This window comes from Fusarium falciforme, chromosome 5 (assembly GCF_026873545.1).
Source record: "Fusarium falciforme chromosome 5, complete sequence".
Lineage (NCBI taxonomy): Eukaryota > Fungi > Ascomycota > Sordariomycetes > Hypocreales > Nectriaceae > Fusarium > Fusarium falciforme.
In genome coordinates this window covers 469,064-493,095 of record NC_070548.1, presented here as the reverse complement: position 1 = coordinate 493,095, position 24,032 = coordinate 469,064, and the positions used below count along the sequence as shown (strand labels likewise).

The 24,032-nt window shown below is 38.6% G+C and overlaps 2 protein-coding genes and 1 pseudogene across 3 annotated transcripts, besides 1 other annotated feature; 1 reads left to right on the top strand and 2 right to left on the bottom strand.

Moving 5' to 3' along the window:
- Nucleotides 1-692: 692 nt before the first annotated feature.
- On the bottom strand, nucleotides 693-1,568 carry NCS54_00639000 (Hypothetical protein; the record flags this gene model as incomplete). Its single annotated transcript, XM_053151852.1, has 2 exons — nucleotides 693-1,219; nucleotides 1,271-1,568. 2 exons carry the CDS (start codon nucleotides 1,566-1,568, stop codon nucleotides 693-695), a joined length of 825 nt encoding a protein of 274 aa, XP_053007827.1.
- A 734-nt stretch (nucleotides 1,569-2,302) lies between these two features.
- Nucleotides 2,303-3,168, top strand: NCS54_00638900 (Hypothetical protein; the record flags this gene model as incomplete). The annotated part of the gene is made up of 3 exons (XM_053151851.1): nucleotides 2,303-2,649; nucleotides 2,708-2,937; nucleotides 2,993-3,168. 3 exons carry the CDS (start codon nucleotides 2,303-2,305, stop codon nucleotides 3,166-3,168), a joined length of 753 nt encoding a protein of 250 aa, XP_053007826.1.
- A 1,366-nt stretch (nucleotides 3,169-4,534) lies between these two features.
- On the bottom strand, nucleotides 4,535-7,168 carry NCS54_00638800 (annotated as a pseudogene). The gene is made up of 3 exons: nucleotides 7,005-7,168; nucleotides 6,555-6,943; nucleotides 4,535-6,495 (listed from the first exon to the last, which is right to left on the bottom strand).
- Nucleotides 4,535-7,168: a sequence feature.
- Nucleotides 7,169-24,032: the final 16,864 nt, after the last annotated feature.

The following is a 24,032-nucleotide window of genomic DNA, read 5'->3' as shown; positions in this document are numbered from 1 at the left end:
GGTCCTTCCCCTTAATTCGGCTTCTGATCCCCCGAGGTCAATAAGACATCAAAAATCCTCGCTTGCAAACCTATTCGCGGTTGACTAAGACTTTATGGGCTAGAACGGTCTCTGGGTCACATCTTCCCCGGGCCAGAGTAAGAAGCGGGGGCTATCGGCGGTTCTTGGATATATTCTTATTACTTTTAAGGCTCATCGAGGTTTTTAAAGCATTAGCCACTCATGGCCCTTCACTATGTCTTGTCCGCTTTTACCTATGTCTGGCTGGTGACGGTGCCCACCTATCTCTGCAGGGTAACTCTTCACCAAGGAGCTCTTGTTTTCACACCTCCATGTCGGCAATTGTTCTGCTATCCATCCTGTCATGTTTTGATTCTGACAGACGTAGAGGCTTCTGAACATAGGCCATCTCATCCGCATGCTGCTGAGTCGTCGTGGCAAGGATGTTGACCTAGTGGAGCTGCCTCGAGGACGTTTTGCCTTTACTGAGGTCTAAGTGGTATGGCCGGTCTGCTGCTTAAGGATGGCATAATTTTCATCTGGAGCCTCCTGGCCAGATGCCTCGTCATCCTTATTACCCAACGGACCCCATCGAGAAAGTGTTACTCTTGGTGGGAATCCTAGTGCTGTGCAGGCGAAAGACAAGATAAGGACACTTTGAGATGAGATACAGCTCCCAGCCTTTCATGCAGCTACGGCGCGATAAATCGCTCTGGATTCGGCTCACCCCAGACCTCTCCAACTGCAAAGCCGTCTTGGGGGAAATACCTAGGGGTTTGAAGCAGAAACGAAGAGTTGATGTCAATCCACACAACAATCCGTCGGAGTAAGCCATCGAGGCCTAGTTGATTCAGCCCACCTCTAAGGCCGATCATTTTGCACAATCCCTCCATATGAATGCGGTACGAGGTGATGTCTCCATGCATCGCCTCGAAGCTCGCCATCTTGGCGACAGCGCCAATCAGAGCGTCGCAAATGCGCTTCTCGCTGCTGTCGAAAGCGTTGTTGATGGCCTTGATTGCGTTGGTATGGAGCTGAACGAGATCGCAAGAGGCGTATGGCTTGTAATTGATTGCGACGGCATTGGATGCTGCCAGAAGGAGGATTACTTTGAATGGGCATTCGTCAGATATGACGAGGGGGAACCAGCTTGAGCGGAGAAGGCCGGCATTGCCTGGTTGGTCTAGCTCGGGGATGTCAACAGCCATGTGGACAAGGTCTGTATCAGATCAGCATATGACCAGGCTATCTTTGACTCCCTGGCACGTACAGTGATCTAGCAAGGCGGGAACAGCGGGATGCTGGGATCCCGGGTAAGCCCTGAATGGATCAACTCGGCCACCTCCGAGCTGGTACTCGATGGGAGGAAACAAACAAGATGGCCAGTCCACGGCTACGTATTCATAAGTTGTCTTTTTGAGCGCCGACAGGCCCCGGCGGCGTCTCTGGCCTCGAGATTTCTTGTGGGCTTTCCAACCCTGGCAAGCGACATGACCCCGAATGCTCGCGGCGTTGGCCTTGAGGGCGCTTGGCCGATTACTGACGACGAATCTCCACTCTTTTGGCATGTTGGTTCATCATTTACCCGAGGAGAAAAGACTCGGAAGTTAGGAATTGGGAGGGTGGACAAAATGATGCCCAGGGCAAGGTTGTCGAAAGTTTGGAATGGTCAAATTCAGGATTCTTGGAGCTCTCCCGCGTAGGTCCTGCGGCTGATGCCCAACTCGTGAGCTCATATCACGTGGCGTTGTTGCACCTTGCTAAATTGGGTATATGCATGCAAAGCAGCTGTCACCTTGTTTAGCTTTCCCGCGTACGCGAGCGGATAAGCACACTAATGGGCAAAGTGCATATTCCTTGTTCGACCTAGTCCGTACTGCCGTCACCTCAGCGAGCCTTGACAGCTCACCTACAGCCTTTACTGTTCCCCGCCTCTTGAGCCGGATGGTTCGGGCATGTCTCCATTGCTGGGAGATGTATCGCTCATGATTCGAAGATGACGATGTTGTTCCCTGAGCTTTCGTGACCCGGGCGCTTTCCCCGATTAGGAATATGCATATAGCATTTTAGCGCCCTTTTTCAGCTGAACATTTGCCGAGAGTCTAACTGATAATTTCTTGGTCTGCCTTTCGAGATTTGAGATACTGCCAAGTGCCCAAACGAAGGCGACATCAGTATGGGCGTACGAATATATAACTGGGCATTGATTGCCATGCTTGTTTTCCTCATCAACCATCGTCCTTGATTCCCATTTTCTAAACTTGCTCAAACACTGAATTCCTATCACCTCTCGGCTTTCACCATGTCCCTCGACGGAAAGGTCGCTCTCATCACTGGAGGAGCAAAGAACTTGGGTGCAGAGATTGCCCTAGCTTTGGCTCCCTTGGGCTCTCAACTTGCGCTTCACTACAACTCTCCCGCTTCGAAGAAAGATGCCGAGTCACTGGCTACCAAGCTGAAGAGCTCGTTTCCGAGTGTGAAGTTCTCCTTTTATCAAGGAGACCTCACGACCGAGGCTGCTGTCGATAAACTGTTTGCCTCTGTCTTCAAGGATTTCGGAAAGATCGATATCGTTGTGAACACGGTTGGTAAGGTGCTCAAGAAGCCTATTGTCGATATTACAGAGGCAGAATATGACACAATGTTTGCGTGAGTGTTGTTAATTCGCGACGCAAATTCAAGATCGACCTACTAACGATATGCTCAGTGTCAACTCCAAGGCTGCATTCTTGATCCTCAAAGCGGGCGCCAAGCATGTTGAAGAGGGCGGCAAGATCATCACCATCGTGACCTCGCTCCTGGCAGCCTTCACTGGTTTCTATACTTCATATGCAGGCTCCAAGGCTCCAGTAGAGCACTTCACGCGTGGTGTTGCCAAAGAACTCCAAGGTCGCAAAATCAGTGTCAACGCTGTTGCTCCAGGGCCCATGGATACACGTATGTTCCCGCATCCGGTTGTCGGCGTGACTGACCAAGACTTGTGTTCCTGCAGCCTTCTTTTATCCACAAGAGTCCCAAGATGCAGTCGAGTTTCATAAGAGCCAGGCGATTGGGGGACGCCTAACTGATATCAAGGACATTGCTCCACTGGTCAAGTTCCTTTGCGTTGAAGGCGGATGGATCACGGGTCAGACTATCTTTGCTAATGGCGGTTACACGACTCGTTAACCACCGCTAAATGAAACCTTTTCTTAGCGACGAAGTTCATGAGGGTGGCGATGCAAATACATTGTTTTGTTATTAAAAGGAACGACATTCAGAGTTTTCTCTTACAAACAGGGCGTGGAGCCCAAGAATAAAGCACGCAGTGATGAGCACATGAAGCTACCTATTAAACGAAACTATAACAGCCTAACTCTGCCACGAATCTAGATGTCCAAGATTTCTCTTCTCGCCTATGACCCTGAGTCGATCCTGCTTTAACCTGAGCTCGGGGTGAGCTCATGCCGCTCCAGTCTCCAAGCCTCATCAGGTCTCCCAAATCAAGGAACATCATTGGATAAGAGCCCTCTCAGGCTGAGTTCCGTACAGTGAGGTCGGGTGCGTCATGCTACCTCAAATTTACAAAATGCTGTAGCGTGACGCGAGTTGATGTAACAGGATCAGGCGCAAGCGTGGAGTTGTAGCGAAACCGAGGCCTCCTTTCCAAGATAGGTACCAAAGGCAGAGCTGATTGAAACCCATGTGACGGTGACACTATTCAAGGCAGACTAAAAGCTAATGACGGCTCCCTTATGGCCTCGGCATACCAGGGAAGGCTGGCGAATGGAGGTGAGGGTCCGATGGCTACCCTGTTATGATAAATCGCAATGAAGGGCCTCATGCTACTGACCTTACTGACCAAGATGTTCAATGGTATCACGGCCTCAGAAGCTTTCCCTTTTCGATGTACCACGCTGCGGGACTCAAGCCTACTGGTTACACCTTCTAAGCCTCAACGTGAATAGCCTGGCTCAAGGGGAAGAGGGGTTTCATGGTGATGATTGCCTTCAAGCCTGAAATGCTCTTCGGTGACGGGGGGACCTGTCCTGACGTGTATTTAAACCTGTCCTTCTCCTCAAACCTGGGCTCATCCAACTCCCTCTTCTCTTCAACCTTTCGAGAAGACACTCAGTCCGAACAGCCTTCAGTTTCATTGCTCTCTCAGTGACCATGAATTGAACCGAGAGCGAAACGCAGAAACCATGTGGGCAATGCTTATATAATTATATAACTACTATTTAATAAGTCCCCATAGCTATATATATAAATATCTTAATAGCTAGTAGCCTAATTAAAACTATTTTAGCGCCTAGGGGACTATTATACTCTAGCGGTATATTTAGTCAAAGAGCGGCGCTATATATGCTACTAGCCGTCAAGATATTCCCATATGCAGCGCCGGGAAGGGATGGGCGGCGGTTAGGCTCTGCTGCAAGGACTACGAGATGATAATGCAATGAAGAACGCTGCATGGCTTCACAGCACCTAATGAGCTCGGGCACTCCAGAGTTATCCAAGACGCATATAAATTCTGATTTTATATGGACGTCATCTATTGCAATGTCGCAGACAAAGGCAGGTTACGCGACGAGCTGCCGATATATACCGTCTTCTGGTGCTCAGTGACTACCCAGTTTTGGACATTAATATCCCAGTTGCTGAGATCGCGCCTATTCAGCGAGGCCGAGAAAGTAGCACTAGCGCCAGGGTCCAGAAAAATGCGATCGAAGCCACGCAGAACGCGGACAGGCTCTTCAGGGCCGCCGAGGGACACATAGAGCTCGACAACCTCAGCACCACGCACGTCTCCAGTATTAGTGACAGTGCAAGTCACGGTGTACAGGACATCCCATAGCCGGGGGTTGCCGCCGGGCGCACCACCAGCGGGGTGTACAGCCTGTGATGACGAGCTGAGGGCGTTGGGGGGCAGGAACTCGGACGCAGTCTGACCATGGTCCCTGTCATCCGAGGCTTCTCGTGGGTCAGTTGTGTTCAAGTAGGGGTAAATAAAGGCCCTCGAGAAGTGGAACTGGTCCTCAGGGAAGAGGTAGTCCTCATAGTTAGTCGAGAAGTTGCCAAAGACGGGCGCAGGACGGGAGGAGCCCCAGGAAGCGCTGTAACGCTGGGCTGGCCACTTCTGGACCTGGATATCGGAGTAGCTAAAGGTAGTATACGATAGTCCAAAGCCAAACTCCCAGATAGGAGCACCCTCGCTACCGTTCAGAGCCACGCGGTCGAAGTGGCGATAGTCGATGAAGACGCCCTCGTCAAAATCGACCTGAGGAGCGCCCTTGCCGTTGTTAGGCTTGACGAGAACATCCACACCATAGCTCTCCAGGTTTGGACCCCAAGTGAATGGAAGCTTGCCCGATGGATTGACTTTGCCGTACAGGATATCGGTGATGGCGTTCCCAGCTTCCTGGCCAGGGAGTCCAGCCCACACGATGGCGGTGATATTGGGATTTTGGTACCAGGAAGTAACGTCGACAGGGCCAGGCGAATGGATGACAACGATGGTGTTGTTGCAGTTGGAAGACACGTTGTGGATCAGGACGTCGCCGTCCCTCCAGAGAGTGAAATTCTTCCGATCGCCAAAGTTTCCATCGACACCGAGATAACCTTCGCCGGAGGCTGCATGAACGAAGACGATAGATGTGACTTCTTCTTTGGAGGCCAGAAGAGTGGTCTGTGTGCCGTAGTTGATCAGAACGCTTTCGGGAGTGACGAGATATGGGTAGTTGGCTGTTCCAGAGCCCCAGCCAGCGGCGAAGAGGGCATCTCCACAAGCCCTATCGGGACAGCTGTTTGGGCCGTTCGGGTTTGGGCCCGCATCCTCGCCAAACACGGCAAGGAACTTGGGCTTCTGGAGAGGAAGCGAACCCTGGTTTTTCAAGAGGACTGTAGCCGCAGCACCAATCTCACGAATGAGGTTTGCATGGTCAGATCGCACGTCGACATGGTGATTGATGACCTGTTGATTCTCCTGAGCAGTAAATTGGACGGGGCCGTAGGCGTCATCGGTCCACGAGGAGAAGTTGATTTCGGGCTGGTCCTCTACCGTTCTTCCTACCTTGAAGTAGGCGGCCATAATCCGCATTGCCATATCATCAACCCGATGGGCTGGAACAGTACCATTCAATACTGCGAGCGTCAGGTTCGTGCCCCAGTAACTCCTGCCGGTACCCAAGATAGTATCGCCAGCCATGGTCATATCAAGCCCGGCAACGGCGGTCGCTGCTCCGCTATGTTGGGCCATCCAATCGCTCATTACAAAGCCCTGGAAGCCTAGCTCACTCTTTAGCAACCCATTTAGAAGCTTAGAGTTCTGACAGCCGTATGAGTTGTTGACCTGCTGATACGAGCACATGACGGAGCCGACGCCCGCCTTGACAGCATCGGCAAAGGGCCACATGTATAGCTCATGCATGGTCTTATCGTCAATATTAGACGACAAAGACTCGGCAAGATCGGGAAGTCCGTGATTGGCAGCCTCCCAGTTGATTCTATAGTGTTCTGGAAATATACCGTTTGAGCGTTGGACTAGGCAGAGAGGGAGTTGCTACAATGCGTACCTTGTTCGTTTCCGACGAAGTGTTTCGCGGTGGCGATGACTCCAACGCTTTGCATGCCCTTTACCGACTCAGCCATGGCCACGCCAGTCAGCCAAGGGTCGGGAGAGAAACCCTCCCAGTTGCGACCACCGGAGGGATTTCGTCCCAGGGGGCCCGCGACAGGCGAAAGCACGACATCAACACCCTTGTCTCTAAACTCCTCACCGATGGCTTGAGCCTTGCGGAAAATCAGGTTTCTATCCCAGGTCGCAGCCGCCGATTGCCCTGACGGAAAGACCGAGTTGTAGTCGGTAAGCCGGACCCCCACTGGGCCGTCTTGCATACATAGACCACGGAGGCCGAGGCGAGGAACGTCACCGACGTTGCCCACGCATCGTTCGTTCTGCCAGCTAGTCTCATGTTAGAGCAATAAGTCCAAGAGCTGCCATTGAAAACGTTTTGAGAGCTCACCCCACGCCAGTCGTTAGGTTGACCTTTTCGAGCAGGGTCATTTGGGAGACAAAGGCCTTTGCTTTAGTATAGGCTTCGCTCCACCCATCCGCGCCTGGGTCCATCCATGGTGATGGATAGACGGGCTCCGAGAACGCATTGGCACTATGATCCTCCTGTTGGTACTAGGAGGCGGTTAGCTGTCGCTCTTTGTCGTGGACGCCAGGAAGTTTGTTGGGAAGCGAGAGAGAAGGATGAACAAACATGGACGACACCGGCTTCTGTGATAGCGCATGCCTGCAGCAAGGCATTTGCAAGGAGGAAGGCCTTCATACTGAAAAACAGACAGGGAGAAACTTCAGAGTGCAATCCAGTTTCAAGAGGGGACCCGGTCTAACTGCAAGCTTGATGAAGCAAAGGTTTACTTAGAAGTTCGAGGCTATGATGATCTTCTTATACTCTATCGATGTTAGGCATCGCGACCACTGTCGTCCTTCAGCTCGCCGGCGAAGCTAGGTCAACCCTCGCCCTCGGTGTCATCCATACTATGGCGACGGCACTAGAGGGGCTTTGCCTCAGCGTCAAGCCAGAAACCCGCGAACATAGCCAAGCTACAAGGCAAAATGGACCTAGTCAAGCTTCTTGTGGCACTATCTCGGCCTTTCTGTACGAATTTAACCATGAGGTTATTCCAAGTACAATTTAGACCCGGCATCTAATAAGTGATATCGGCCCGTCTCTCAGCCAAACATCCAGCGGTCCCTTGACATTGTCTCCCGCGTGAGCGAGGATTCAAGCATGGCCTCTCTTCCCCGCCTGCTCCCCAGGCTTTCCCCAAGCTATCCCACCCGTTCGGCTGGTCGGGACCTAGCCTTTATCCGGTTAGTAAAAGCAGATTTCCTCCCCCTAGCCCGGTAATCTGGGGCCAACTATCTGGGGGGGAGGCTTAATAAGATGTTACCATGCACAACCACTCTTTCGCTAACCCCACTCTTTCGCCAGGCGAAAAAAAAAACGCACCACCAAAAATTAATAACTTTACTTACATAGAACTTAACCAAAATAATAGATATGCGCAAAAATTTTCATTTTATAAATAATAAATGCATATAACTATTAAATCCTAGGTCTTTTAATAACCTGCCCCGATCGCATAGTTAGTTGATGGGGTATAGTTTCGTCTCTAACTTCAATAACCGAGCCAGCCTCCGATTCTAACTCTGGCTCGCTTAAGCTACTATATTTTACCACAATAAGCATAATTTAGGTCTCCTCTTTAGCTATGGCCTCTCTAGTAGCTAGAGTCTTACTAAGAGTTATAAAACGCTTATTAGGATTCAGCACCGCTTTCCTCTTTTTCCCTCTCTTTAGGCGAGCTAATTCCTCCTCTAGGCTAGTAATCCTCGCAGTATACGCCGCTACTATTTGCTATTAAGCCTTAAACCCCTTAGCTATTACGTTATACCCTCTTTATATCTTTGGTGTTTTATTTAGCCTAAGATCGCGAATTTAGCGGCTTATCTATAGTATATTATCTGAGTTAAAATATGGCCTAGGTTTGGGAGTTACTCTTAGGCTACTATTTGGCCTATCCTATTAGATTTCTGGATGCTATAGCGCTTTAGTATGTAAGATCGGCTAATTCCTAGTAACCTTCTAACTAGAGAGTATATTCTTCTTAGTCATTCTAACTTAATGCGCCTTAGCGTAGGCCCTAATAAAATTAATCTTATCTATTAGAGTAAAATTAATTAATAAAGCGAACTTTTCTAACTCTTATTAATATATAGCTTTAGAGGTATTAAATACTTTATTATCTAATAGCTAGAGCCCATAAGAGCAATATGCTAGTAAATAGTAATAGTAAATGTTATTTAGAAAGCATATAGCTATTTATTTATCCTTCTATCGCTTAGTAGTAATCTTAGGCTAAAGAAAATAAAGAATATATTATTATATAACTCCTATAGCTATTTAAAATAATTAATCTCGCGTTAGAGTCTTCGGCAGGCATAGTCTAGGGCAAATAGACTCTTTTAAGCTATTTAACGCCAATATAATTATTAGTCTACCTATTAGGCGAAGTTATATAATATTAGTCTACTATTATCTTAAATTCCTTAAGAAACTACTATTTCTAGAGTTTCTTTCCCTTAAAGATTATACTAGGGATTAAAGCGCGGCTATTAATAGTAATAGCCTTAATAAATAAAGTCTAATTCTAAGTCTATAGTCCCTTAAGAAATACCTTCTGCTTTAGGTCTATGCTTTTAATAACTAGGCCATCTAAGTGTTATGGCACCAACTCAGGTCACGTGTGCCTCCACAGAAAGCAACCAATCAGGGCCAGCAACTCACGGTATATACTATGAGCCCGACCCAGACTCACAGAAGGACTCACGACTCACCGTGAGCTGCAACTCACGATCGCGAGCCGTATCCAAGTATATAGAACATATTCATTACACTTTCCTATGTAGTAGCTACCTTAGCTATTAATACAACTGTAAAAGTCCTTATTATAAAGGTCTTTTATAAATATAATTCTAGAAAAATAGGCTTATAAGATATAAGCCTAGCATTCTATTACCCTATAGTATAGCTTTTGCGCTATCTTACAGCTTGCTTACCTAAGCTTTATATGCTTAGATAAGCAAGATATTAAGGAGTTACAATAATGCCCCTTTTAGGCAATATTACCCTTTTAGGAAGGGTCACGTGACTTCGGACTTAGGGCTCTTATAGAGCCCGATAAAGCCGGTAAAACCGTGCTTTTCTATAGGGTATTTCCTATCTGGTTTTAAATCTCTTAGTTTAAAACCTTTAAGGGTTTCAGCTTCTTCTAACTATAGCTCGGCTTCTAGTTATCCGTTTCTAGCAAAACTAATAGGGTTTTAAAGCCCGGAATTAGAGCTATCCGACGGTATAACTTTTATCCGAATCGGGCTAATAGATTCCGATCAATTAGCTATATAAGCTATAAACCCTCTCTTAGAAATAGCTTCTTTAATCTTCAACCAATTCAACCAATGAGACTACCTATAAGAAGCTGGCCTTCTCCTTTATAACCTTATCTATTATTTTCCCCACTCTTATTACTCTATGATACCTTATCTAGCCAATCAGCTATTTATAAGGACTGATTCCACTGCCTATTCTCCTCCTATTTTAGTTACCTACCCTATACTATTTTCAGACTTTATAGTCTCTATTTTTCAGTCTTTTACAGGTTATGAGCCCGGTTGCTCACCTTGTATTATAGACTATAATACTCCTTTAGATATTAAAGAAGCTTCTTTTTTAACTATTTATTTTCCTACTATTCAAGGAAAATCTAGGGTTTCTATTACCCTATACCCTTTTATTTCTCTATTTAATAGAGATATTCTTTTTATGACTTTATATAATTTCTTATATAAAGAAAAGCTCCTCTTAGAAGAATACCCTTCTATTAGAGACTTTCTTAATAAGGATTATATATTAGCTATAACTAGCTAAATAACTAGTTCATAGTAACTAGCTAGCTAATATTAGCTATATAAAGAAAAAGCTACTTTTAAGCTCTTCTTTATTAAGTCTTAAAAAGAGACTTAAAATAAGTTTTAAAAGTATTTTGTTTAAAAATACTATATATTATAAGCTATTTTAAATTTATAAAAATGGCTAATAATAAGTATAATATTTTCTCTCTTAAAGGGAGTGAAAATTATATAACTTGGGCTTTAAGGCTAGAAGCTCTTCTTACTAAAGAAAAGCTATATATTTCTATTTCTATAGAAAATAGCCCTATAGCTAAAAGTGAAGAAGCTTTAGTAGTTATATGTCTTCACTTAGAAGATAGCCCGCTTTTACAAATTAAGCATATAACTAATGCTTATAAAGCCTAGGAAGCTTTAAAAAACCTATATAATTCCTCTGGATTTACTTCTGAATTTCTACTTATAAAGGAATTCTTTAATATCTCTTTATCTAATTTCTCTACTATAGAGGATTATTTAAATAAGATAAAAGAAGTAACTGATGAATTAGAAGCTAGGGAAATAGCTATACCTAAAAAGGTAATTATAGCCTGGATTTTAAATAATCTGGATGAAAGCTATAATAGCTATATAACTAATATTTCTTAATCCTTAAGAAATAACCCTAATGCTTATAATTTAGAATCCCTTTCTTCTAGCCTTATAGATGAATCTAAAAGGCTAGATAATAAGGAAAACTCGGTTTATTTAGCTACTAAAAAACCATGGAAAAAGAAGAAAATAGCTAATAAATGCTCTTATTGCAAAATGCAAGGATATTTAGATAAAGACTGTTATTTTCTCTACCCTAATAAGGCTCTTAAGAACTTTAAAATTAAGGATAAAAATAAGATTAATAAACCTTATAAAAATCCTAATAATAGCTCTAAGGCTAAGCCAAAAAGGGAAGAAAGAGATGAAAAACAGGAAAAGCTATTTATAGCTAAAACTGAATTTTCTCCTACCCTAGAGGAGGCTACTAGCTCTGATGAATTAGACCTAGATATAGAAAGCCTCTCTGATATAGAAAAATCCCCTTTTGAGGTATATAACCCTCCTTTATATTTATCTATATCTTCTTTAAAAGAAAAGAAGGCTAATAATATACTAGGACCTATAAATAACTATATACTAGCTTTAAAAATCTTATTAAAAAGATTAAAAGAGGTAAAAACTTATAACTTTAACTATAATAAGAATATAACTAACTTTATCTATGATACTGGAGCTACTAGGCATATAGTATCTAATAAAGACTTTCTTATTAATTATAAGCTAGTTAACCATAGGGTAACCTGGGGAAAAGCTAGCTATATAAGAGTTAAAGGAATAGGTGATTTAGTTATAAGGTTCTTAGATAATAATAAGAATTATATTCTTAGAAATTGCTATTTTATACCTGAATTAGGAGTAAATTTATTAAGTTAATCTTCTTTAAAAAATACTACTTCTCTTATAAATAATAGGGATTTATTCTTATTTAATAATAAAGGAGAAGTTATAAGTATTGGAAAAGAAGATAATAACTTATATATTCTTCTAATTTATATTAAAAATAGTAATATAACTAAGAAAAGCCCTATTTATAATACTATTAAAAATAGTAATAAAAAGAATATAGATATATATTCTTTACATTTAAAACTAGGGCATCTTAATTCTAAAAGCCTCTTAAAAATCCTATTTAGAAATAGGGATAGATATTCTTATAATAAAGAAGATCTTATAAAGATAAATACCTGTGAAAATTGCATAAAATCTAGGTTAACTAGTAAAGTAAATAAGCTCTCTAATATTAGAAAATATAATTTTCTAGATAAGATAGTTAGTGATATATGGGGCCCTTTAAAGGTTCCTACTTATAATAAATTTACTTACTTTATTACCTTTATGGATAAAGCTACTAGATTTCTTAAAGCCTATTTAATTAGGAATAAATCAGAGATTCTAGATAAGTTTAAGCAATTTAAAGCAGAAATAGAGAATAATTCTAATAATATAAGAATTAAGGAATTTTTCTCTGATAATGCAAAGGAATATATATATAAAATAAAGCCATATTGCCTTAAAAGGGGTATAAAATATAATACTAGTCCACCCTATACTAAAGAGCCTAATGGGGCTATAGAAAGGATAAATAGGACTATATTGGCTAAAATAAGAGCTTTATTATTTACTTCTAATTTACCTAATTATTTATGGGGAGAGGCTTTAGAAGCAGCTATCTATATATATAATAGAAGCCCGCATTCTGCCTTAGGCTTTAAAGCCCCTATAGAAATTAAAGATAATATAAGTTTAAAATTAGAAGATTTAAATAATATAAAGACCTTTGGGTCTATTATATATTATAAAAATAATAATCCTCTAGATAAGTTAGATACTAAGGCTTATAAGGGCGTTATTATAGGTTATTTACCTAATAGCTATAAAATATGGGATTTAAATAAATGCCAAGTTATAATTTCTAGAGATATTATTATTATAGAAAATAGCTTTCTTAGTAATAATATTCGAGATAATAATTCTATAACCTTTAAGGATTTACCTTTTATAGAAAAATCTCTAATAAATAATAATAATAAAAAGCCTAGCCTTATATATAATAAGCCTAAAATATTAATTGAAATTCCTAAAAAGCCAACTGATTTCTATAAGGATTTTAAAGAATACCCGGATATAATAGCCTTAGTAAATAAAGAAAATCCTATAGAACCTAATAACTATAAAGAGGCTATAAGCTGTAAATTAGCTTATAAGTGGCTTGATTCTATGAAAGCTGAAATAGAAGAATTAATTAGGCAAAAAACCTGGAGTATAACTTTTCTTCCTAAAGAAAGAAAGCCTTTAAAAGGCCGTTGGGTTTATAAAATAAAAACTGATAATAATAATAATATAATTAAATATAAATCCCGCTATGTGGTTTAGGGTTTTAACCAAATTTATGGTATAGATTATAATGAAACCTATGCTTCCACAGCTAGACCTGAGACTATAAGGCTTTTATTAATAATAGCTATAGCTAATAACTTCCTTATAATGCAATATGATGTAAAAAACGCTTTTGCAAATGCTAATATAGATGAAGAAATCTATATAACTATTCCTATAGGCTTTAAAGACCTTATTTTAAAGGAATTTATAACGGATTTTAATAAAAAATACCCTAATAAGGAATTTAATATAGAAAGTATAGCTTTAAAGCTTAATAAAGCCTTATATGGCCTTAAACAAAGTCCTAGACTTTGGTATTTATTACTCTCTAAATTATTTAATAATCTAGGCTTCTACCCTATACCTTTTGATACCGGGGTTTTTATAAATAATAAGCTAAAAATAGCTATTATATGCCATGTAGATGACCTAATCTTCTTAGGGCCCTTTAAAGAAGATATAAATAATATAGTTAAAAGTCTCTCTAAAGATATAGCTATCCAGGCTTTAGGGGAAATTAAAGACTTTTTAGGAATGCATATAACTATAAATAGAGAGAATAAAGGCTTATATTTATCTCAAAATAAATATATATATAATAAAATAAGGGAATTTAATAAGGAAAATATAGGAACTTCTAAAGTACCTATACGAAATGCAGAGAGGCTTTTAAAAGCTAATATAACCCCTTCTAAAGAAGATATATTGCAATTCTAAAAAGAAATAGGTTCCTTATTATTTCCAGCTATAAAGACTAGGCCTGATATAGCCTTTGCAGTAAATATCTGCTCTAGATATTCTTCTAAACCTAATAAAAGCCACTATAATGCCTTAAACCTAATTTGGAAATATTTAAATAATTATCCTAATTTAGGCTTATATTATAATTGCAATATAGACTTAAATAGTCTAAATAGCGTTATAAGAGGCTATAGTGATGCTGATTGGGGTAGTAGCTTAGAAGATAGAAAATCTAACAGCGGCTATTGTTTTTATTTATATAATAACCTTATAAGCTGGAAAATAAATAAACAAACTTGCGTTGCTACTAGCAGCTGCGAAGCAGAATATATAGCCCTAAGGGAGGCTACTAAAGAAGCTAAGTCTCTTAATTATATATATAAATATATAAATATAGAGCTTTCTTTAAGTTATAATAGGTCTATACCTCCTATTTTAACTGATAACTTAGCTGCTAAGCAATTGGCTGAAAATGCCGGAAATTATAAGCGTTCTAAGCATATAGATCTAGCTTATCATTTTACTAGAGATGAGCTAGAAAAAGGAAATATTAAAATTTTCTTTATAAAAGGTAAGGATAATATAGCTGACTTTTTTACTAAAAGCCTAGAACCTAATAATTTCCTAAGATTAAGAGATTTCTTATCTTTAGAATAAATCCCTATATCTCTTATTATTACTATAAGAAGGTTTTTTAGCCTTAAAAGGCTTTTCCTTTATAACCTTAATTTTCTTATATTTATATATAAGTTTTTATTAAGATAATAAAAAGGGTTTTTATAAAATTTTCCCTTATATAATTCAAGAGTTATTTTTCTCTTAATTAACCTATTTATTAAAGATATATTAATTATATCTTTAAGGGAGGCTGTAAAAGTCCTTATTATAAAGGTCTTTTATAAATATAATTCTAGAAAAATAGGCTTATAAGATATAAGCCTAGCATTCTATTACCCTATAGTATAGCTTTTGCGCTATCTTACAGCTTGCTTACCTAAGCTTTATATGCTTAGATAAGCAAGATATTAAGGAGTTACAATAATGCCCCTTTTAGGCAATATTACCCTTTTAGGAAGGGTCACGTGACTTCGGACTTAGGGCTCTTATAGAGCCCGATAAAGCCGGTAAAACCGTGCTTTTCTATAGGGTATTTCCTATCTGGTTTTAAATCTCTTAGTTTAAAACCTTTAAGGGTTTCAGCTTCTTCTAACTATAGCTCGGCTTCTAGTTATCCGTTTCTAGCAAAACTAATAGGGTTTTAAAGCCCGGAATTAGAGCTATCCGACGGTATAACTTTTATCCGAATCGGGCTAATAGATTCCGATCAATTAGCTATATAAGCTATAAACCCTCTCTTAGAAATAGCTTCTTTAATCTTCAACCAATTCAACCAATGAGACTACCTATAAGAAGCTGGCCTTCTCCTTTATAACCTTATCTATTATTTTCCCCACTCTTATTACTCTATGATACCTTATCTAGCCAATCAGCTATTTATAAGGACTGATTCCACTGCCTATTCTCCTCCTATTTTAGTTACCTACCCTATACTATTTTCAGACTTTATAGTCTCTATTTTTCAGTCTTTTACAACAACTTAGTTATACTTAATACCTTTAAGCATATTACTAGATGTGATACCCCCTATTATTTAAGCATAGCGCGATTACTCTATCTACTAACATAAACCCAGCTGTCACGACCTGACAAAGCACTTATCACGTGACAAACGAAGGACCCACGGTTACCCACCAATCAGGATGCGATCACCTCTAGGAGCTAAGTGATCACGGTGATCACTTTATAATCACCTATGATCACCTATATAATCACTCTAATTACCCTCTTGGGAACAAGTAATTAGGGTAAACCTCCTAAGTATATAGAACGCACTCATTGCACTTTCCTATATAGTAGCTACCTTAGCTATTAATATAACTTAGTTATACTTAATACCTTTAAGCATATTACTAGACGTAACTTATACCCACTATTGCTTAGACTACGCCTAGTACTCTCTGCTAATATAAACCTAGCACGACCGGTTTATCCCTTGGGAAATACATAATCGTCATACGTTGATAGCTCTTATTTAGTAATACACTACATACTCTAAGCAATACTATTACTATAGCGCCTAATATTAGATCTCCTTCTACCCCTCGCAGTAAGTTGCCTGTTACCCCCTAATAGGGATAGCCTATGACTAAGCTAGAGGAACCTAATATCCCGATAGATATAGATAATAACGATAAGGAATATATTATCCCGGCCTCACACGAGAACAAAGTCCACAAACTTAGGAACAAATATAACTACTTAACTACCTAGCATAATAACCTCCTAGACAGTACACGCAATAACGCTAGGATTACTTAAGAACGACTAGCAAGTATAGAGGTATCTATAAATAATATATAGGAATGTTTCTACTAAGCTATAAAATAGCAGCAGTAATAATACTAGCAAACAATTAATAAACAATAAAACCAGATCGACTAACTTACTACGCTCTAAGCCCAGTAAAATAACCTAGCATAATAGTAGGTTTACGATCTCAGTAACCTAATATTCAAACATAACGCCGCTAATATTACCCACAAAGACATCAGCGAAATCATCAAGCCTAAGGACTTAGAGCCATTTAATAGATAAGCCATCTACATTAGGATATTCCTTATATCCCTTAGGGCATACTAATAGTACTTCCCTACTAGGATAGCTAGCGCTAAAAGCAAGGTCTTATACGCTAATAGATATCTTATAGGTAGTACACTTACTTAGTTTAAGCCCAAGCTACGCGACTTTCTTAGGAATAAACCCACCAAAGAAATATAACTCCTTTTTGCCGAATATAAGAACTTTAAGGACGCAATTAGGCGAAACTTCAGAACCATCAATAAAGAACAATAAGCCACATAGAAACTTAAGAACCTACGACAAATAAAGGCCACCTTAACCTATGTAGCCGAGTTTACATAGATTACCTTATTCCTTAACTAGGGAATAAGTGCCCTCTAAATTACATTCTACAAAGGACTTAAAGACAAAGTTAAGAATAAACTCTATAAAACAAAAAAACCCAACTACCTCTAGGACTATATCAATATAGCTATTAAGATCAATAACTAATAGTTCGAACGACGCATAGAGAAATCTAATAAGGGACGAATTTAGGGCAATAAGAATAACGCCAACTAATCCCAAAAGCAAGAATAAGCTAAGGGCAATACCTCCTATAGGACCCACGCGGGACCCATAGAACTCAGAGTAGCCTAGAAGGATAATAAAGATATCAAATATTATTACTACCATAAGAAAGGCCATAAGGCTAATAAATATCGGAAGAAGTAGCGGGATATAAAAGAAAGACGCTACTAACTAAAGCCATAATAGCCCCTCCTAGAAGGTAAGAAATAAGTAAGATTCACCTAAGTAGATACCGAGCCCTAAATAGCCATCCGCATCACTAAGACACTCAGAATAGCACAAATAGGATATAACTATACCAGCGCACAGCGGGGAGAAATTACTATGCCCCACTAAGCTACCTATTTAATAAAGGAAGAAGCTATTAGTAACTATATGATCAGTAACATCACGAAGGAATAACTCCATAAACCAATTAAGCCCTAAAAGACTAATTAGTCGTACCTTACTAACCTAGATATATAGAACCCTCTACTAGAACTAGATAAAAGAAAGGAAAATCTGGATAGTTTCCTATAATAATAAATTATCGCCGTAACTAGACGCATAGAACTCCGGATAGAGGGACCTACGGCATCGGCTTTAGCCCGGCAACCACCGCCGTCGGCAAATAAACAAGCCGACTTCTAAGAAGCCACCATAGAAGGTTTCAACCACAGGAAATGGATTATAGGATACAACAAATAAACCCATATGCCCGCCATAGTCTACCGCAGAGACTATTAATAAGATAACCCCGCACAATACAACCATACCCTATGCCCTCGATACTAAGTCAAAGCATCCCAAGAATACAACAAGATCTACGAATAACAGAAAGTAGACTAATACGGTAGGCTACCACATAATAATTAGGTTACTAAGACAAGCAGCGGCAACATTAACCAAATTAAGTTTAAGCATAACGCTTAAAAGCTATAAAAGGAACTACGCTAAGGGCGCTCTAAGAAACCCTAGAAGAGCAACGAAGAACTATAAAAGGAAGAAAACTACCCTTAACTATACAATAAAAGTAATAATAGGTATTAAAACAGCCTAAGGGAAAGATACATCCAGACTACACGGGAACATATAGAAACAGCAGATAAGTAAGAAATCTATATTTAAGCCTATCATAGGGAACTAGCCAAAAACCCTCGACACCCAGAAGCCTCTTTCAATCCACAGGATAATATAAAAACATACCCGATACACCAGGAGCATGCCAGTATCTCTTAGATATTATGCCAATACTATTAGTACGAAACCCACCGAGAGGAAAAGCAGGAACAAGACTGCTTCCCCGTTGCGCTACTACACTAGCCAAATAATAAACCCTACCTATAGTACGAAATAGAGGGTTATAAAGTAATATACTAGTATAAATCCATCAGCGTCGCGAATACATAATACTCCTTAGAACTCTATCACACCATCTAAGAGAAGAAATAAATTACCTATAAAATCAAAGACTGGCAAAAGACGATTAGCCAGGGAAACAAAGAAGACCCAGGAGCCAAATAAGAATGGCAATACTAGGATTAGCTATATAGCTAAGACAACGCACATAACTACAAAGCCTATGCAAATAGTAAATGCGAGTTTAATTATTTTAGCCACATAATATCAAAAAACTAGACAGCCTATCCGATATAGGGCAACAGATGGATAAACATAGGGAGAAATTGCCCCAGAAGGCCCTTTACTCCATAAATAGAGCATATAAGCGATACTACCTAGAATTAAAAGTATAAGTTAAGGGAGAATAATTAAACGCTTTAGTAGATAGCAGAGCTAAGTAGAACTACTTTAACCTAACGACGGCAAATAGGCTTAAGCTATCATAGAGGTACAAACAAACGCCTTACTCAGTTATTAACCTAGAAGGAACCCCTTTTAATTATAATAACAGCATTATCGACAGTAAGATTAATTACCTTAAAGTTTTCATTAAAGGAAAAAACCAAGGGATATTATTTAATATTATACCAAATAAGCAATATAACCTTATATTTAGGTACCTATAGTTACGCCGATTTAACCCATATTTTAACTAGAGAACTAGCTAGGTGCTCTCTTTTAATAATAAGGTACCCTCCACGATAGATAACGACTTAGAACACAACACGAGATCTCTAACTTCTACCAAAGACGCCAGAGAAGCCAGAAAGAGGCAAATACGAGATACCTCTCTACCCAAAGGAACATAACACAAATACCATAATAGATAGAAATAACAAAATTAGCAAATAATCATATGCATTATATAGTAATTCCATAGGCTAGAAGAAAACCTTAAGCAAGCTAAGAAATCACTAAAGGAAAAACAACTTAAGAATATTCCACCATAATACCATATCTATAAAAAACTCTTTGCAAAAGAACTCAAAATAAGTCTACTAGAATACATATACTATAACCTTAAAATTAAGTTTATTAATAGGAAGCAACCTAGCTTTAATAAACTCTACCTACTTAACAAAGCATAGCTACTAGTATTAAAGGAATATATCAAAGACATATTACGGAAAGGATATATCAGGGAAAGCAAGTTATCTATTAGATACCCCGTCATATTTGTTCTAAAGAAGAATAAAAAGCTCTAACTTTATATTGATTTTAGAATACTTAATACTATTATAGTCTAGGACCGCATACCGCTACCCCTTATCAGCGAGTTAAAGGATTGACTTTTTAGAATAAAGTATTTCACAGCACTTAACCTTAAAAGAGCCTATAACCTAATCTAGATTAAAGAAAGATATAAATGGAAAACCGCTTTTCGTATAAAGTATAGACTATTCAAGTACCTTATTATGCCTTTTAGACTTACTAACACACCTACTATATTCTAACAAATAATTAATAATATGCTATAAGAATATCTAGATATATTTGTTATATATTACCTAGATAATATCCTTATCTTCTCTAAAACAGAAGAAGAACACATAGAACACGTCCATAAGGTACTATAAATACTATAAGACGCCAAATTACTAATAGAACCTAAGAAAAGTAAATTCTACGCCTCAAAGGTGGAATTCCTCGGACACATTATCTCACATAATAAAATACATATAGACCCTAAAAAGGTCTTAGTAATTAAGGATTAGAAAGAACTGATAAATATCAAGGAAGTATAATCCTTCCTCAGCTTCGCTAACTATTACTATAGATTCCTCTAACGATTTAGAAAGATCGCTATACTACTAACTAATCTTATAAAAAAAGATAAGATATTTATATTTAAGGATAAGGCAAAAAAAGCCTTCAATATAATTAAAGAACTCATCCTAAGCAAACCAGTGCTTAAGATATTCAACCTATCTCAATAAATTAAACTCAAAATAAATACCTTAGACTTTACGCTAGGCGCCTAAATTAGATAACGAGATAATAAAGGACTCCTATACCCTATCGCATTCTACTCCCATAAGTTACATAAAGCAAAACTTAATTACCCTATCTATAACAAAGAATTCCTTATAATAATCAATGCCTTTAAGGAATTTCAATATTATCTCCTCAGAAGTAAATATTAAATTAAGGTATACATAGATCATAAGAATATTACCTACTTCGCAAAAACCTAAGAACTTAGCGGATAATAACTACGATACGCCAAATATCTTTCAGAATTTAACTACATTATCATCCATATCAAAGGAATAAAGAACAGCAGGGTAGATGCTATTAGCCGATAACCTAACCTAGATACTAAAAAGATTAGAGCAAAAGAATAGCTCCTATAGTTTACATAAGAAGGATACCTAAAGCAGCAAACCATTACTTACACTAAGCAATAAACGCTACTATATTACCTAACGGGCAAATAGAAAAATAAGATCATCACTGATATTACCCCTAGAGAACTTAGAAGACTCATAATTAGACGAGCAGACTAGGTAGGAAGCCAGCAGGGAATAATTACATACTAGAAATATATCTTTGTACCTCAGAAATGCATAGAAGAATTCATTAAATATTACTACTAGACAGTAAAATACGATAGAAAACTTAACAATAGAGATTTCTAAGAAACAATATACTAACATTTCTACTAGGAAAACCTTAATATAAGACCTAAAAGCTACCTTAACTACAAAACATGCTACGACAATGCATAGCTAGGAGATAAGGACCTACCAAAATTATATAAATATAACTAAGCCATAAGGACATCTTACATCACTATAAGGAGCACCTATATAGTAGAATAGGGCAATCTACTCCTAAAGTAGATTAAAGAATACAATGCATAACTCCTAGATAGCAAAAAAACAAACAAGTAACAAGTCTTAGATAAACTATACTGCGAACTTATACGCGAAATATATAGTTACCCGCTACATAGACACTAAGGAATCAATAAAACCCTAGAATAAGTTAAGACAATATTTATTTTTCCTAATATAAAAAAAACTATCTTAATAGTCATTAAATAATATAACCTTTACGCAAAAACCAAGGCATAACGCCATAAACCTTATAGAAAACTATAACTACTCCCAGTTATAAAATAATCATAGGACTCAATTACTATAGATTTTATTACGAAACTACCCCTATTAGAAGAACTAGCTACTAGAAACTTCTACGATAGCATTCTTATCATCATAGATAGACTTATAAAATTTTCTTATTTTATACCCTATAGAGAATCAATAATAGCTAAAGAATTCGCCTACCTTTTCTATTTCCACATCGCTAAGATATATAGCATACTACTTGAAATTATTATAAATTAAGGACTACTATTTGCTTCAAAATTCTAACAAGGCCTCATAGGATATTTAAGAATTAACCATAAACTCTCCACAGCATACCATAAGGAGACAAATGGTCAAATAGAACGAATAAATTAGATACTAGAATAATACCTCCGATACTACATTAACTACAAATAAACCAATTAGGTTAAAAAGCTACCAGCTGCCTAGCTAGCCTATAACACAGCCACGAACGAAAGTACAAAGATCACACCAGCTTACGCCAACTTTAAATTCATACTAGATACCTATTAACAGATATAAGACACTATTATTAATCCTAAAGCAATCCTTACCAGCAATTAACTAAAAAACCTATACGAAGAAATAAAAATAAAACTAGAATTCATTAGAAATAGGATAACGAACTACACTAATAAGAAAAGAATCAAGGGACTAATCTTCACGGAGGGAAATATAGTCTACTTTGCAATAAAAAACATCAAAATAAAACAATAAAATAAAAAACTTAACTATAAATACATTAGACCATACAGAATTAAACAAAAAATCTCAGAAAACAACTACAAATTAGACTTACCACTAAAGGTTAAGCTCTATCTAATCATTCACATTTCATTACTTAAATCAATAGAAAACACTATCTAAGTTAAAACTAGAAACAAACTAGAAATAGAAGTCAACAGACTAGAAGAATATATTATAGAAGCTATCCTTAATATAGATAAAATTAACGGCAAAATAATATATTTCGTTAAATAGAAAGACTACCTAGACTCTAAAAACACATAAGAGCCACCAGAGTACCTCACTAGTGCGTAACGCCTTCTAAAGGACTTCTACCAATAACGTCAGAAGAAAGAATAAAAACGGCATTCTAATTAATAATATCTATGGCACTGACGAGCTAAGCGGCCATTATGGCCTCTGACTCTACCCTCTCAGCCTTATCTAACTCGTCTAAAGAGTTTAGACCCCGACGCACCATTGCCACACCCTGCTCATAGATCTACTTCTTCTAGCGACATAAATACATTAGGCGAGAGAGCCGCTCATTCACCTACTATTGCAGGGCAATTAACTCCTCCTCGGCCCTCTCCTCCTTAAGCTTAAGATAATGCTTCTCGGCCATAAGACAGGACGCTATTAGATAGGTCAGCAGGAAAAAAAAGCACTAAGGCGAACCATACTTACTAGCAGAAACTAATACTCCCGAACTATCATAAGCGCGACCTCGACGAACGCACTCTAAACAACAAGACACGCCCTTAAGCATCTTACATCGTAAATACTTCTAGGCGCAATTCGAATAAGGCATAACTTCAAAGCCTATTTCTTCGATTAGTTCAAATAGACAGTGACGGCGCGCAGTAAACTAAGATTTTACTTTTGGCATACTATTAGCATTACTAGAATGTTTAAGGAAGGAAGTTTTGATAAACCAAAAGGAGTTAGGCGACCAACTTTATAGGCCTTAAGGATAAGACCTAACGGAAGGGAGATATCGTGTCACGACCTAACAAAGCACTTATCACGTGATAAACGAAGGACCCACGGTTACCCACCAATCAAGATGCGATCACCTCTAGGAGCCAAGTAATCACAGTAATTACTTCATGATCACCTATGATCACCTATATAATCACTTTAATTACCCTCTTAGGAACAAGTAATTAAGGTAAACCTCCTAAGTATATAGAACGCACTTATTGTACTTTCCTATATAGTAGCTACCTTAGCTATTAATATAACTTGGTTACACTTAATACCTTTGAGCATATTACCAGACGTGACTTACACCCACCATTGCTCAGACTACGCCCAGCACTCTCTGCCAACATAAACCCAGCACGACCAGTTTATCCCTTGGGAAACACACGATCGTCACACCAGCACAACCGGTTTATCCCTTGGGAATATATATAATCGTCATA